Source organism: Urocitellus parryii, chromosome 9, assembly GCF_045843805.1.
Source record: "Urocitellus parryii isolate mUroPar1 chromosome 9, mUroPar1.hap1, whole genome shotgun sequence".
Classification (NCBI taxonomy): domain Eukaryota; kingdom Metazoa; phylum Chordata; class Mammalia; order Rodentia; family Sciuridae; genus Urocitellus; species Urocitellus parryii.
In genome coordinates this window covers 132,064,409-132,080,859 of record NC_135539.1, presented here as the reverse complement: position 1 = coordinate 132,080,859, position 16,451 = coordinate 132,064,409, and the positions used below count along the sequence as shown (strand labels likewise).

At 37.5% G+C, this 16,451-nt stretch overlaps 1 protein-coding gene across 1 annotated transcript in view; it reads right to left on the bottom strand.

Moving 5' to 3' along the window:
• Shcbp1l (SHC binding and spindle associated 1 like) overlaps positions 1-16,451 on the bottom strand; it is a 36,094-nt gene that overhangs the window by 1,332 nt on the left and 18,311 nt on the right. The window contains exons 6-9 of the mRNA XM_077802867.1: positions 13,151-13,256; positions 5,415-5,568; positions 2,761-3,011; positions 1,558-1,680 (exon numbers count right to left, since the gene is read on the bottom strand). Coding sequence (XP_077658993.1) covers positions 1,558-1,680; positions 2,761-3,011; positions 5,415-5,568; positions 13,151-13,256 — 634 coding nt within the window. The remainder of the gene's footprint in view (positions 1-1,557; positions 1,681-2,760; positions 3,012-5,414; positions 5,569-13,150; positions 13,257-16,451) is intronic.

Here is a 16,451-nt window from a genome sequence, read left to right as displayed (position 1 = left end):
CTGGGCTTACACTTGTGATCCTCCTCAGCCTCCTGAGAAGCTGGGATGCCAGGCATGAACCACCACACCTGGCTCACTATTCTGCAGTTCTAACAAGCTACCAAGTAATGCCAGTGGCTCCCACTTTTGAGTAGCAGGGGGATATATATGGTTCTTAAATTGTGTGTGGACCAGCTGTATTAGCATCACCTGGGAACTTACTAGCACAAACCCTGAGGCTTCACCCCAGAGTTAATCAGAAACTGGGGTGTACTAACATTTAAGAACCATTGAAAATTTGAAAAATACTTAAGAACAGAAAAAATGTTTTAAGATAAATCAGATTTCAAAATTGCTCTAATGGTGTCCAATGATCATTTGTACCTTCTTTTTCTATTCTTTCTTTCCTTCTTTTTTTCTCTGTGGTGCTGGGGATCACCTGTAGGGTTTCTCACATGCTAGATGAGCATTCTGCCACTGAAGGACATCCCCAGCCCCTATACTTTATTTTCAACCAATTAACTGTCTTAGGGTTCAAAATCAAGTTGAGGGTGAGGGCAGTAGGGCAGGGAGGTCTACTAGTAAGGGTTGAGCATCTTTAATCTAAAAATCCAAAATCTGAAGTGTTCTAAAATCCAAGACTTTCTGAGTGCTGAAATGATACCAGTGAATCTCCACACCATGAAACTTTCATGCACAAAATTATTTAAAATAATGTAAAGAATTACCTTTTGGCTGTGCATACAAAGTGTGTGTGTGTGAAACAAATGAATCTTGTGTTTATATTTGGGTTCTATATCCAATATATAGTATTCATAAATATTTTTAAATTTTAAAAAATCAGAACTCTGAAACACTTGAGGTCCCAATCGTTTAAGATAAGGGATACACAACCTGTGCCTGCCTTTATGTAATTTAAAATCTATTTGAGGAAAGAAAACATGCATTCACAAAATAGAATTATAGCGATTTAGGCAAATTTTCATCAACATAAAACATTGTTAACTACCTAAATCTAGAGAGTCCTAAAAAGATGTTTCCCAGAAAAGAGTGGGAAGGCATTTTGCCTATAAATTATTGCTATTAATATATTCATTGTTTTGCTTTACACATTTTGAAAGACTTAAAATGTTTAATATATTATTTTCTTAATTTGTTTTACTTTCCAAAATGTGTTATAGATATGCTCAATGAAAAAAATCTCAATATTTTCATAAGAGAAAAGCACATCTACCTGCTCATATTCCAGCTTATTTTCTAAGATTTTAAGTTGAAATTATTAAACTAGAGGGCTAAATGTATTTCCCTTCAGCCTCATTAAAACATATTTTATTACTTGTACTATTCTTTTAAGACTAAAATTAATATTTTATTACTTTTCTAATACTTAAAATTCCCATGACAATTCTACATTAAGAGTTAAGACAAGGGCTGGGGATGTGGCTCAAGCGGTAGCGTGCTTGCCCGGCATGCATGCGGCCCGGGTTCGATCCTCAGCACCACATACAAATAAAGATGTTGTGTCCGCCAAAAACTAATAAATAAATAAATATTTAAAAAAAAGAGTTAAGACAATACCTTCATATTAACTCCACCTAATGTGCTTTTTGAACTGTCACTAGTTCTGAGGTTATTACAGTGATGAATTTCATTCCTTTCCAGAATGGCTATGCTCCCAGGATACAGTTCAACACCAGCACCCTATAAATTATAATCAAATAAAACAATCATGCACACATAGACAAGGCCCTCTATGAAATTTTCTTTAGACTTGAATATTGTAATTTATTTTCTAGTGCTGGGGATCAAAACCAAGGCCTTGCACATGCTAGGCTCTGCCACTGAGCAACACCCCCAGCTTGAAATTTTTAATTCTGCATTAGCAATCTAAACACAAGCTACATAACAACTCATGATAATGCAGACAGCAATTTCTTGTGGAGATATTTTTTTCTGTGTGGTACTGGGGATTAAATGCCAAGGCTGACTTGAACATGCCATCCTCCTACCTCAGCCTCCCCAGAAGCTGGGATTACAGATAGGCATATGCCATCACAAGTAAGAGAATGCTTTAAAAATATTGAAAAGTAAATATATGTGTTGGGGAACAGGTCTAGAAAGAAGGTTGAGTAATATAGTCCATTACCTTACTCTTCTACTCAAATGAATTCTGTAAAAAACAGGCCAAAACCTCGTTAAGCAATTGTCTTACTAGTTACAAAAAATTTATTGCTACTATACATCCTTAATAATGCACTATAGTATATTCCTCATTTTAGTGGAAATTAACAAAAAGTCATCCTAAAAAAAAATTGCTTGTGTTTTCTGTTTCTTTTCATCATTTTTCTCAGTTCTCCTATGTTTTAATAAACTTTGTGATTTTTATCTCAATATTAAAAGTTTTCTATGTTCCAGTTATTTGTAAATGGTCAGAACTAGTCTGAACACCTTAAAAACAATTTCTTCTAGCTTGTAAGCACTTACTTCTTTTTAAATAAAATATCAAATAATTGACCCATGATCTGTTTCATAAGTGCTGATTTCTAATTTTAAAAAAATAATTCTCAAATCACAGTTTGACTCTTTACCTTGGACACTTGGGCAATTCACTTTTATGAAGTATGCAGTTGCTCACTTTTGTTAATTTCTACCAGTCTATAAATTGAGTTATTGTTCCATTCAAAAGGAAAGATAAAGAAATTGTTATCCTTTGTATGTTAAGATCACCCAAAGTTGTTAGCTGTTGTCCTCTAAAGCCATACTTTCTATAGAGTGGAGTACCTGGGCACCAGTTATTTCACTGTCTGTGATTGTCAGAGCGGCCCCCGTCAGAACGCACACTCCTGTTCCTTCACATTTTAATACACAGTTTTCTAGAGTCATGTGACCAGACTCCACCACCACAATACCATCAACCGTCCCTTGTTGTATCAAAGACAGATGCATTAGTTTCACATTGTCAGCTTTGGACACCACAAAACTGTCATGAGAAGGTTCAGAAGTAATCATAATTTCTTCTCGCTTTCCAACTCCTGATACATGGGGACAAAAATATAATTAAATCAGTAATCTAAAACTTTAAAGACCTTTAGTCATTCAGTAATACTTGTTATTCCTTTCATGTATTTTAACAAGATAGACTACTCAGTTGTTAACTAAGTAGATATTTAACTAGAATATAATCTTTTTTTTCCCTGATTTTGATGCTGTGATGGGAAAATCTGGGCTTATAATCAATTTAAATGTACCTGTAATATTTATTCAACATACTAATTCCACAAATAGCTCTCTAAATTTTATAATCAGCAATCATGTACAAATGTCTAGAATATAAAATATATGTTTATAGACATTATATATTTTTATATAAATAAATAAGTAAATAAATAAATATATATATATATATATATATATATATATATATATACACCTTAACTTTGGTTTCAAATAGTAATTAATTACCATCATATAAGACTGACTCTTAAATTAGCTTAGACTAATATAATCATACCAATAATTGTGCTCTAGAATAGTTAAAACAATTATCTCAATTTAATATCAAGAAGACTACAGGGGCTGGGGATGTGGCTCAAGCGGTAGCGCGCTCGCCTGGCATGCGTGCGGCCCGGGTTCGATCCTCAGCACCACATACCAACAAAGATGTTGTGTCTGCCGAGAACTAAAAAAAAATAAATATTAAAAAAAATCTCTCTCTCTCTCTCTCTCTCCTCTCTCACTCTCTCTTTAAAAAAAAAAAAAAAAAAAAAAAAAAAAAAAAAAAGAAGACTACAGATGTCTTAAATTACATTCATGATCCTTACTACCCACATAGTTAGCTAACACTACTGATGACAATCATGGAAATATAGTGAAAATTTTGCTTCATTTTTTTAAATGAAAGGAGGAGTTTAAGTCAACTTTCTTTTCTTTTGGCCGGACAATGGGAACACCTTACTTCAAAATTAAAAGGGCAGCCAGGCCTCATGGCTCACACCTGTAATCCAGCAGTTTGGGCAGCAGAGGCAGGAGGATTGCAAGTTCAAAACCAGCCTCAGCCACTCAATGAGACCCTAAGCAATTTAGCAAGACCCTGTCTCAAAATAAAAAATAAAATGGGTTGGGGATATTGATTAGTGGTTAAGCACCCCTAGGTTCAATATCCTCGGCATCAAAAAATTAAATAAAAGGGCCGAACTAAAGTTACTGAACATGTTGAGAACATAAAAGAAATTTAGTAAATCCTGTTTTTTCTGTTTGTTTTTCCTCACGTGAATTGCCTTTTTGAGAAAATGCTAAGTATATTTTAGAATAACCTTCCGTTTAGGTTTTCTTCACATCACTAAGAGATGTGCAGTGGAGATGGATAAGAAAAAGATAGTTTTTGGTATAAAAAGACGTACACACACACAGGAAATGTGATGGACGTTCAGGTGCAGTGGTGCATACCTGTGGTCACAGTTGTTTGGGAGGCTGAGGTGGGAGAATTACCTCAGCTCAAGAGTTCAAGACTAACCCGGGCAACACAGTGAGACCTTCTCTCAGAGACAAAGAGAGATGGAAAGGTGGGGAAGAAAGCCAGGTGTGGTGGTACGCACCTGTATGTAATCCCATCGGCTTGGGAGGTTGAGCTAAGAGGATTGCCAAGTTCAAAGCTAGCCTTAGCAACTTGGTGAGGCCCTGAGCAATTTAGTGAGACTCTGTCTCAAAAATTTAAAAAATAGGGCTGGGGCTATAACCCAGTAGCAGAGCACTTGCCTCGTATGTGTGAGGCACTGGGTTGGATCCTCCGCATCACAAAAAAATAAATAAAATAAAGGCATGCTGTGCATCTACAACTACAAAAGAAATCTAAAAAGTAAAAATAAAAATAAAAATAAATTTTAAAAAGGGCTGGGGAGGGGCTGGGATTGTGACTCAGCGGTAGAGCGCTCGCCTAGAACCGGCGGGACCCTGGTTCGATCCTCAGCACCATATAAAAATAAACGCATTGTGTTGCGTCCATCTACACCTAAAAAATAAATATTAAAAAAAAAAGGCTGGGGATATGGCTCCATGGTAAAATACCTTGGGTTAAATCCCTAGTAACAAAACATCGAAAACAAAAATAAAAGGAGAATCTAATGAACAGATCTTAACTGTAAAAAGCACTAAAGGAATTTTTAAAAATATTTATTTTTTAGTTATAATGGACACAATACCTTTATTTATTTTTATGTGGTGCTGAGGATCGAACCCAGGGCCTCACACATGCTAGGTGAGCACTCTACCGCTGAGCCACAACCCCAGCCCTAAAGGGATTTTTGTAAAATATAAATTCATGTAATTTCTAATAATTGCATTAAACATGCTTATCTGTTTATATACAGGACAAGTTATACTGAACAATTTATCTAGCATATATTTCTGTAAAAAACTGCAAAGGGCAGCCTGCTAACCCTTTATAATGATGTCATCAGTCAGTAAAGCAAGATTTGCAGCATGATATTCCCCTGGAAAAATAACTACTGTATCTCCACTGTAACAACTATCCAAAGCCAAATCCAAATCATCATGCTGTTGGAGAAGTGTGTCTGAAGACAAGTCCTTTACCTAAAAAGAAGAAAAGGAGTGTACCTTCAGCAATAGGGTTAACTGAAACATGTCATTTTAATCAGATACTCATTGGACATGTGCTTTTCCCTAAACACTTACCTATATAGTATTTATTCAGATGATCATTCCATTTATCAATTAAGGGAATGATGAAATAAAATTTTCTTTTGACCACTAACACTTTTATAGATCTTAAGTATTGGGGTATGAGACACATACCAGAAGTTACATTTTGAACGTGACATAGTACCTCCCAAACCTTACAACAATTCTTTGAGCTTAGTATATCCCTGCTATAACAACAAGGAATTTGAAGCTCAGTGAGATGAAGGGAATTGCCCAAGGACACAAGCTTAGAAGTGGTGAGGCCAAGCTTCAGCCCCAGATAACACCAGACCTCATTCTATTTCTATGTTCTACCTCATTTTCTTTAACTCAAACTGATCCTCCAATTTGGGTAATTCAACAAAATTTTTTTTTTTTTTAAAGAGAGAGAGAGAGAGAGAGAATTTTTTTTTTAATATTTTTTTTTAGTTCTCGGCGGACATAACATCTTTGTTGGTATGTGGTGCTGAGGATCGAACCCGGGCCGCACGCATGCCAGGCGAGCGCGCTACCGCTGAGCCACATCTCCAGCCCAAAATTTTATAAATAAAAGTTTATAGAGCTAAATACAAAATATACCAAAAATTTGCTTTGGGAATAGAAAAGCAGGAAGGAAAGAACTTCATTATTAGTCATAAAGACCTAATGAACTTTAAATAATATTTGAGGGCTGAGGGTGTGGTTCATTGGTAGTAGAGTGCTCTGCCTCACACACATGAGGCCCTCGTTCAATCCCCAGCACCACAAAAAATAAGTAAATAAATAAGTTGGAAAGTAAAAATATATTCTGAAATAAATTCCTGTCAACATTTTGTTTTTCAGTATAATAAAAATGGTACTTGTTATAAAAAATAAACAGAAAATAAAAGCATAATAGAAAGGAAAAAATAAATTTGCAAATTTTTATGTAAAAAAACCTGTTTATATAGATATTCCCTTCTAATATTTTTCCATTTATATATTCATTTATTTATGTATGAATACATCATATCATTTATTATATTTAGTTTTGAGTCTGACTTTTTAATTGCATTATATCACATTTCCTCAGGTCTTTAAATATTTTTTCAAAGCCTAGTTTTAGTGGTTGCATAATAAAATGTCACAATTTATATTATAATTTTCTCTTATTTATATGGCTTATGATTTTTACAACAAAGAGTTCTAATACATATCTCCAGTTACTTCTTCAGGATAAATTTCTAGCCAGAATTACTGAACCAAAAGCTATAAACATTTTTCCAGGCTTTGTAGCACATACCTGTAATCCCAGTTACTGGGGAGGCTGAGGGAGAAGGAGTCACAAGACCAGGGTGACAACTTAGTGAGATCTTGTCTCAAAATAAAAAATAAAAAGGGGGCTGGGTTGTGGTTCAGTAGTGGAGCACACACCTGCACATATTGCAGCAGGCCCGGCAGCTCACTGCCAGTGTCTTCTGTCTGGGTTCTTGTCTCTTGTGAATTTGAAAAACAATATCCACAGACAATGATGAGTGAGTGTAAAAGTAGGATTTATTCATGTGTGGATAGAAACAGAACTCCCAGCGAGCGAGAGGGCCCTGGAGGGGCTGCTGGGTGTACTATCTAACAGCTCAACATAATTTCTATCAAAATTCCAAAAGCCTGTTTTGAAGACATGGAAAAGCTCATCTTTAAATTAAAGGGACCCTGAAGAGCTAAAATCATACTGCAAAAGAGGAGGAGAGTAAAAGACTCACACTTCTGATTTCAAATCTTAATACTGAGCTATAGAAATCAAACGGTGTGGTATTGGCACAAGATAAACATGTAGACCAATGGGATTGTTCTGGAAGTCTAGAAATAAACCCATCCAACTATGGCAAATTGATTTTCAACAAGAGAGTCTACGCCATTCAGTGGGGGAAAGAACAGTCTCATTAACAAATGGTATTAGGACAAATGAATATCTACATACAAAGAATGAAGTTGGACATTGACCTCACACTAAATACAAAAATTAACTCAAAATGCATTGATAACCTAAAAACGTAAGAGCTAAAACCACAAAACTGTTGGACGAAAACATGAGGATGAATTTTCATGACTTTGAATTTGGTAATGAATTCTTAGGCATGACACCGAGAACAAAAGAAACAAAAGAAAAAAAATTGATAAATTGGACTTCTCAAAATTAAGAACTTTTGTGCATCTAAGGACAATATTAAGAAAATAAAAAGTCTATGGAGTGGGAGAAAATATTTGCAAAATATACACACAGTAAGAGTCTAGTTTCCAGGATTTACAAAGAACTCTTATAATCAAGAAGAAACAGATACAGAACCCAGTTAAAACATGGACTTGTGACCTGAAAAGTCATTTCTGCAAAGAAGATATACAAATGACCATCAAACACATGAAAAAAACGCTCAAAATCACTATTCATTATGGAAATGAAAATCAAACAAAACTGAGATGCCACTTTGTACCCACCAGGATGACTATAACAAAAACAACAGTTACTAGCCAATGTGGTGAGACCAGAGAAATTGGAACCCTCATACATTGTAGAAGACAATGTAAAATGGCCTGGTGGCTGTGCAAACCATTTAGTGGTTCTTCGGTTAGTTCAATGTAGAATCACCATATGATCTGATAATTCTACTCTCATGATGCACTCAAAAGAATTGAAAATAGATGGTGAAACAATCACTTGTTTGTCCGTGGATGTTCTTATCAGCCCATCACAATGCTCAAAAAGTGGAAACATGAGCCGGGGATGAAGCTCAGTGATAGCACACTTGCTGGGCAAGTGCCCTGACTTCCAACCCCAGCACTGGGAATAAAAAAAAGAAAAGGTATAACAACTCAAATATTCATCACCCCATGAGTGGAATAACAAAATGAAGCAAGTACAGGCAACGGGACACTATTCAGCCAGCCGTAAAGATGAATGAAGTACTGACGTGTGATACAAGCATGCTGAGTGAAAGCAGCCAGATGTAAAGGGCCAGGTATTGTGTGAGTTCGTTTAAATGAAATCCAGGAGAGCTAGAGCTAAACCTGTAGAGACAGCAGATGGGTGGTTGTCAGGGCTGGGGGACAGGGCAAAGTATGGAGTTTCATTTTGAGGTGATTAAAAATGTTTGGTAACAATAGAGCAGCACAACATTGTGAAAGTACTAAATATCATTGAGTTCTTCACTTTAAAATGGTTCAGTTTCGGGCTGGGGATGTGGCTCAAGCGGTAGTGCGCTCGCCTGGCATGCGTGCGTGCGGCCAGGGTTCGATCCTCAGCACCACATACCAACAAAGATGTTGTGTCCGCCGAGAACTAAAAAATAAATATTAAAAAAAAAATTCTCTCTCCTCTCTCACTCTTTCTTTAAAAAAAGAAAAAAAATAAAATGGTTCAATTTCACCTTAATTTTTTTTTAGAAAAAAAGGGGAGGGGCTGGAGATATAGCTCAGTTGGTAAAGTGCTTGCCATGCATGCCCAAGGTCCTGGGTTCAATCCCCAGCAGCACCACTGCACCACTACCACCAAAAAAAAAAAAAAAAAGGAGTGGGGAAAGTGAAGGAATAATAATCAACAATACAATATATTTGAGGAGGCAGGTGGCAACAGAGTCCATGGTACACATGGAAGAGAATTGATTAAATTCTTTGCACCTGGCATATTTTCCAACATAGTTACCACCTTTTGGAGCAATTCATGAAAAATCTGACAGCAATGATGACTACATTATTGGATCAAGAATGACAAACGGCAATGATAATAGGAGCTGACAGTTATGTGCAGGGCATTTTGTTAAAAGATTCATATAAATGATTTCACTTCAGTCTAACACCTTGTGGGACAGATTTCATTATTCCCTTTTACAAGATCAGGAAATGAGAAACCATGTAATTAATGTCATACAAATATTAAGAAGCAAAATGGTGAACCAAACCCAGGTTGTTGTGATTTCAAAGCCTCTAGCCTTCACTACCACACTGTGTGTCTCCAGACTAAAAGAAGGAACACCACTGCACTGGGGACAGCACTGTTCTTCCTAGACCCATGTTAAGGTCTGTAAACAAGTCAGGATGGCGCCTGGCATTTTGCCAGAGAAATGTTAGAGTTCGTAAGCAAGTCTGGATGGTGCCTGGCAAAATGCCAGAGGGAGTGGTTTGAGAAGTAACAAAAGCCAGCCATTAAGTGTGAAGATTCCTTATTGGTTGACTGATGTATCTAGTTTATGCTAATTAAGATAAGCTGTGCAAAATGTATAAATAGCTCTGTTGTCCTACAATAAACGCCTCCCACTCCTGCTGTATCAACCTACACACAAGTTATTCGTCACCCCCCCCCCCCCCCCCCCCCCCCCCCCCGTTATTTTGCTGCAGCCGGACTGCGGCAGACCCAGGAGAATGCTCAAGTTCAACTTCAGTTCATGCGCTGGAACAAATAGCAGACATTTGCTGAGCGCTTACCACGTGCTAAGCATTACTGACAAATTACTCATTTGACCTTCACAACAATTCTATAAATATGGAACATAATTACCATTACCCCATTTTACAGGAGAGAAACTGAAGACTGATTAAATAACTTGTTGAAAATCACATATGTAAGGGGCAAAACCAGGGATCCAGGCAGTTTGGGCTTTAGACTTGTGCTCTTAACTCATTTAGTACAGAATTTTTTTCTCTCTCTCTTTAAAAAGTTGCTACAAATAAGGAAATGGCAGTTTAGAGAAGTTATGCAGCTCGCCCAAGGTCACACAGATATTAAGTGCCCTGAGACGGTGAATTTGAACATCAGGTTGCCTGACTGCAAAGTCTATACCCTTCCTTCCTCTATGTAGCATGTACTGATCACCAACCTAAAGATGATGGGCATGGATAAAGTGTTTAAAGAGAGAATACTGAGCAAGAATTCTGAGTACAGAATCCTCAAACTTTACAATGTTAAAGGCAATGTGAGTAGCTATGACTACTACCAAACTAAAATATTTTGTCAACTCCAAGGTGAATCTAAAAGCAAAGGTCTAAGTAAAGTAGTAGTGGACACTGCTGCCTTCTTACAGTGGCCTTGCTCATTCTGCTGGTCTCTGAAGTTCAAGGGTAATGGCATACAAATGAAGACAGTCTGGGATAAAAATCAAAGAAGTTTTTCATTGTCACATTGTAGGAAAATTAAGAAATGAAGCCTAAACAGATACAAGGACAAAATGAGAAGTAAAAACGATAAAATAAGACTGTGGAAAAGAACAGAATCTCTACTTTTTATAAAACTGTTTACAAAGATGTTGGTAGAATAACATTATTGAATAATCTCATTCAATAAGCAATTTTAAAAAATCAATTTTGTTCAAAATAATAGAAATAGGATAGCAGACAAAGTGTTCTCTCCCATATACTCCTCTTAGCCTTAGTGGACTTCTTTTAGTTTTTCATATGTACTCTATTTCTTTTTTTTATGTTACTAGGGATCTAACCTACACTCTATCACTGAGTACATCCCCAGTTGTATTTTTATTATTATTTTTTTTAAATTTTGAGACAGAGCCTTACTAAGTTGCTAAAGGCCTCAAACTGCTAAGGCTGGCCTTGAACTTGCAATCTTCCTGTTCAGCCTCCCGAGATGCTGGGATTACAGGTCTGTGCCTCCACACCTGGCATGTTCTGTGTTCTCTTGCCACACTACATTCTTTTATTGATTCAACAAAAACCGTTGGTCACCTACCATGTGCCAGACGTCATGCTTGGTGATTGGATGAGTGCTCTCAGGAAGCTCATGTTATAAGGAAGAGACAGATACATTTAAAGGACAACTGCAAAAGCATTATGACTGTCACGAGAAGGGAAAGTGCCAACAAGGAGAAGAGCAGGGTGCTATGATCATATACGGCATCTAATGTGTCCTAAAGGTTGAGAAGGCCCTTTTCAGTGAAAATGTCATTTAAACTGAAGTCTGAGGGATGGGCAGCCAGTCAGCACATAAAAGAAACAACTCTGCTCACAGCAGGATATTCTGCTAGCCAGGGAAGCTAGCCAGTGAGCTAGTGAATGTGACAGGGATGTTAGGATGACTTTCAGAAAACTGGAATAACGACCCTGTAGATGGTGGTGCCATTCACTAAAACAAAGCACTGTAGTCCCTGAGCAAGTAAAGGGAAGATACTGAATTGAATTGCAGACCCGTGAGCTGTATACTGACGAGGCAATCAGGGTAACGAGCAATAGGCAGTTACACATAAAGGCTTAGGGCTTAGAAAAAATTCTAGTCTGAGAGTCTTCTGGAATATAAGTATATATAAATGAAGTCATGGGAGAAGATTGATAAATCACATAAGGACAAAAAAGTGTAGAAAATAGACCCAAGTACCAAGTGTTCAGATGACAATAGGAGACAGAAAGAAAAAAAAGCAGTCAGAAAGAATAAAAAAACAGGAAAATATCGTAACATAAAACAAAAAAAGACAATATTTCAAAAAGAGTTGTGAAGTGCTTCTAAGAGGCCAAGTTAGATGGAAATATTTGCTTTATAACATAGAAATGCATCTTTCTTCAACTGGCTAAATTTATATTCATCCTCTGGGTTTCAGCTGGGTTATTTTTTGTTCTTTTTAGTTATGATAGTAGAATGTATTTTGATATATCATACATAGATGGAGAGCATAACTTCCCATTCTTGTGGTCGTACCTGATGTGGAGTTATGCCAGTCGTCATGTATGAACATAGGAAAGTTATGTCTGATTCATTCTACTGTCTTTCCCATTCCCATCCCTCCTCGCTTTCCCTCATTCCTCCCATCCAATCTGATGGACCTCCACTCCCCACTAGATCCCGTGCCTATTGTGAGTCAGCATTTGCATATCAGAGAGAATATTTGGCCTTTGGCTTTTTGGGATTGGCTTATTTCACTTATCATAATAGCCTCCAGTTCCATTCATTTACAGGCAAATGCCATAATTTCATTCTTCTTTATGGCTGAGTAATATTTCATTGTGTGTATGTACCACATTTTCTTTATCCATTCATCTGTTGAAGGACACCTAAATTGCTCCATAGCTTAACTATTGTGAATTGTAAGCTTGGTTATTTTCTCCAGCTAGCACTTCCGGAATTCCTGATTCTGTCTGGAGTACCCATTCCATGTGCCCTGTACACACCCATCGTACCATTTATCATTCCTCATTGTAATTGTGTATTTTCTGGTCCATATCTCTACTGTACTTGAAATTTGCTGAAACAAGACTATGGTCTGGTTCAACGCTGAATCTCCCCTAAATGAGTCATGCTCATATTTGTGTCTCATCCTTACCATGGCAACTAGTTAGCATAGTACCTGGCAAAAGGCAAGTATCAATAGAGTTGTCAACATTTATTTAGTACCTATATGTCACTGAGCTGGATATGATGGAGGGAACAAGGCGGTAATGAGTCAGCAACAACTCTACCTGCAGGGGGCTTCTTTTCTGATTACATGCAGCTAAAACTTAAATACGACTAAAGTATATTTCTTACCATTTCAGTAGTCATCACTTTGGCTACAATATGTGTTATAGTCTTTCCAAAGTCTCTTTTTCCTTTCCTACGTCTCAGAATTCTTGGAAAGAAAGGTCCATGAACTCTATAGTAAAAACATTTGTGATTGAATTAATATGGAGAAGTATCGATCCTTGTTTAGTAAAGAAAAATAATTAAGCATCTTTGAGAAATATGTTCCATTTAAGTTCTCTGAGTGAGCAATTGGATGGCAATGCAGTGATTAAGGTCTTTTGGATGATTGTGTTTACCCTTACTCTAAGATCTTCTCATTTTAGTGGGCTGTCCCTAGCAGATGGCATGCAATCCACTACAACCAGCACTTCAGCCACCTCAGCTTTTCAATAGATTAGAAAAAAAAATTGATCATATTTTCATAATCCAGAGTTTAAAACTCACAGAAAGCAGAGGTAGTTTATGTCTTTTGACACTGAGGCATAAGAAAATTTGGGGACATACCTAATGTGAAATGCTATGTTCAATTATCGGTTGTCTTGTTTTCTAAACTGTGGTTTCTGTAGAATAATTAGCTATTGTCAGCCTAGCAGAATTATTCTAGTTTCTCAGTTGTTTTTATGCTATTTGCCATCAGCACCTCTAATTTTAATTCCATTCTTTTTTCTTTTTTCTACTTCTCTTTATATTTCTTGTCTCTGAATCATCATCTCCAAAAGAAAGTCAGGAAAAAAAAATTGAGTGTAACTGTTGGAATTTATTACTGCTGTCAACTCAACACTCCTTTGCCAATGTCAGAGGTGTCCCGCAACCTCCCTGGGTGTGATCTTCATCCTCGGCAGCACTTTGATTTGATTACTGCTTGATGCCAAGGGATTGCGGCTTTAGTGCTATTTGTGTGTGGGGTGTGTGTGAGTGTGTGTGTGTGTGTGTGTGTGTGTGTGTGTGTGTTTTGCTAGGGATTGAACCCAGGGCCTGGTGCATGCAAGGCGAGTACTATATCTCCAGCCCTAGTGTCAATATTTTTAAGCTTATATCTTTTGGGGGGCGGGTAGAATTGAACCCAAGGGTGCTTAACCACTGAGCCACATCCCCAGTCCCTTTTTGTATTTTATTAGAGACAGAGTCTTGCTGAGTTACTTAGGGCCTTGCTAAATTGCTAAGACTGGCTTTGAACTCGAGATCCTCCTGCCTCAGCCTCCTGAGCCACTGGGATTACAGGGGTGCCTCACTGCGCCCAGTTTTAAGCTTATATCTTTTTTTTTATACCTTTATTTTGTTTATTTTTAAGTGGTGCTGAGGATAGAACCCAGTGCCTCACAAGTGCTAGGAAAGCGCTCTACTGCTGAGCCCCAGCCCCAGCCCTAAGGTTATATCTTAAATAATATTTTTGTGAAACACATGCTTTTAGGAAACTTTTTAACAAGTTTTCATGCAAGTAATCAACATATGAATTTCAAAACATTAGCAATGTCCTCTAAATAAAAAGTTTCACTAAGCATTTCAAAATGAAACCCCTCATTATATCAATTTAAGCAAGTAGTTTTGATCTCGAGAAATAAAAATATGGGGCATATTTTTTCATCACATACCAGATTATTAGCTGCTCCAAGTGTAAAGCATCCTAAACATTGGGGAAACCACAATAGTTTATCATTCTGTCCTTGTTTTAAAATCAAAGGTAAATATGTGTTTTATAAAAAATAAATTTATTAAGGTCTGGGCTGGGGTTGTGGCTCAGCGGTAGAGCACTCGCCTAGCACGTGCAAGGCACTGGGTTTGATTCATAACAATAAATAAAATATTGTGTCCAACTACAACTAAAAAAAATACTTAAAAATTCATTAAGGTCTATTTACATACAAGACACTCATTTTAAGTGAATTACTCCATGATGGTTCACAAATGTACACACCTATTAAACTCAATGATAACAAGACAAGGAACATTTCTATCACACCAAGCAATTCAAACACTGATCATCATTATAAATTTTTTTCCATCATTATAAATTTCTCCTCCTCTTCTTCTTCTTCTTCTTTCCTTTTGTTGGGGGGCAGTACAAGGGCTTGAACTCAGGGACACTCACTCACTGAGGCACATCCCCAGAACTATTTTATATGTTTATTTAGAGACAGGGTCTCACTGAGTTGGTTAGCATCTCGCTAAATTGCTGAGGCTGGCTTTGAACTCCTGATCCTCCTGCCTCAGCCTCCTGAGCCGCTAGGATACAGGCATGCACCACCATGCCCAGCTAAGTTTCCCTTCTTTGGAATTTTGAAATCAGACTGTATTTCTTAGGGAAATTTTAGATCCCCAGCAATATTAAGCCAAGGTACCCAGAGTTCCTGTGTACTACCTGCTCACCTTCCTCACTGCCAGCACCCAGCACCAGCACCAGAGTGGTACAGGAACTACAACAGGTGCACCTACACTGACAGCATTGTCGCCCAAAGTCCACAATTTACATTAGGGCTGACTCTTGGTCTCCTCCATTCTAGGAGTTCAGCCACCACTTTAGTGTCACTTCCACGAAAGTGACACAAAAACACTAAACACTCTCTGTTCTCTGCCTATTCACCCCCCTCCCCGACAGCCCTCGGCAACCACTCATCTCTTGCTGGCCTCGTGGCTTCGCTGTTTCCAGAACAGCAGGTAGTTGGAGTCATGTAGTAGATAACTTCCTCAGATTGGCTTCTTTCACTTAATACACATTTACATTTCCTCTGTAATCTCTCATGGCTTGATGTGTTCCTTCTTTTCAGTGCTGTGTGAAAATCGCTTGTCTGGATGCACCACAGCTTGTTCATGCCTCACCTGCTGAAGCACAGTTTTGTTGCCTCCATGTTTTAGAAATTATGAATAAAGCTGCTGTAAAAATCCATGTGCAGGTTTCTGTGTGGATGGTTCATTTTCAGTTCACAAGGGTAAATACCAAGGAACATGACTGCTGGATTATATGCTAAGAGCATGTCTAGTTTTGTAAGATTCTTCCAAACTGTCTTCCAAAATGACTACACCATTTTGCATTTCTACCAGCAATGTTTCACACCTTTCTTGAAATTATTTTTTGGAGGGTATCAGGGATTGAACTCAGGAACGATTAACCACTGAGCCACATATATTTTACTTCAAGACAGGGTCTCACTAAGTTGCTTAGGCCTCAATAAATCGCTGAAGCTGGCTTTGAACTTGAGATCTTCCTGCCTCAGCCTCCCAAGATGCTGGGATTACAGGCATGCACTCCATGCCCAGCCCTTTCTTGGAATTTTTAAATGAAATAATATAATACGATCTGTCTTCTTGTGTCTGGTATCCCCCTCTC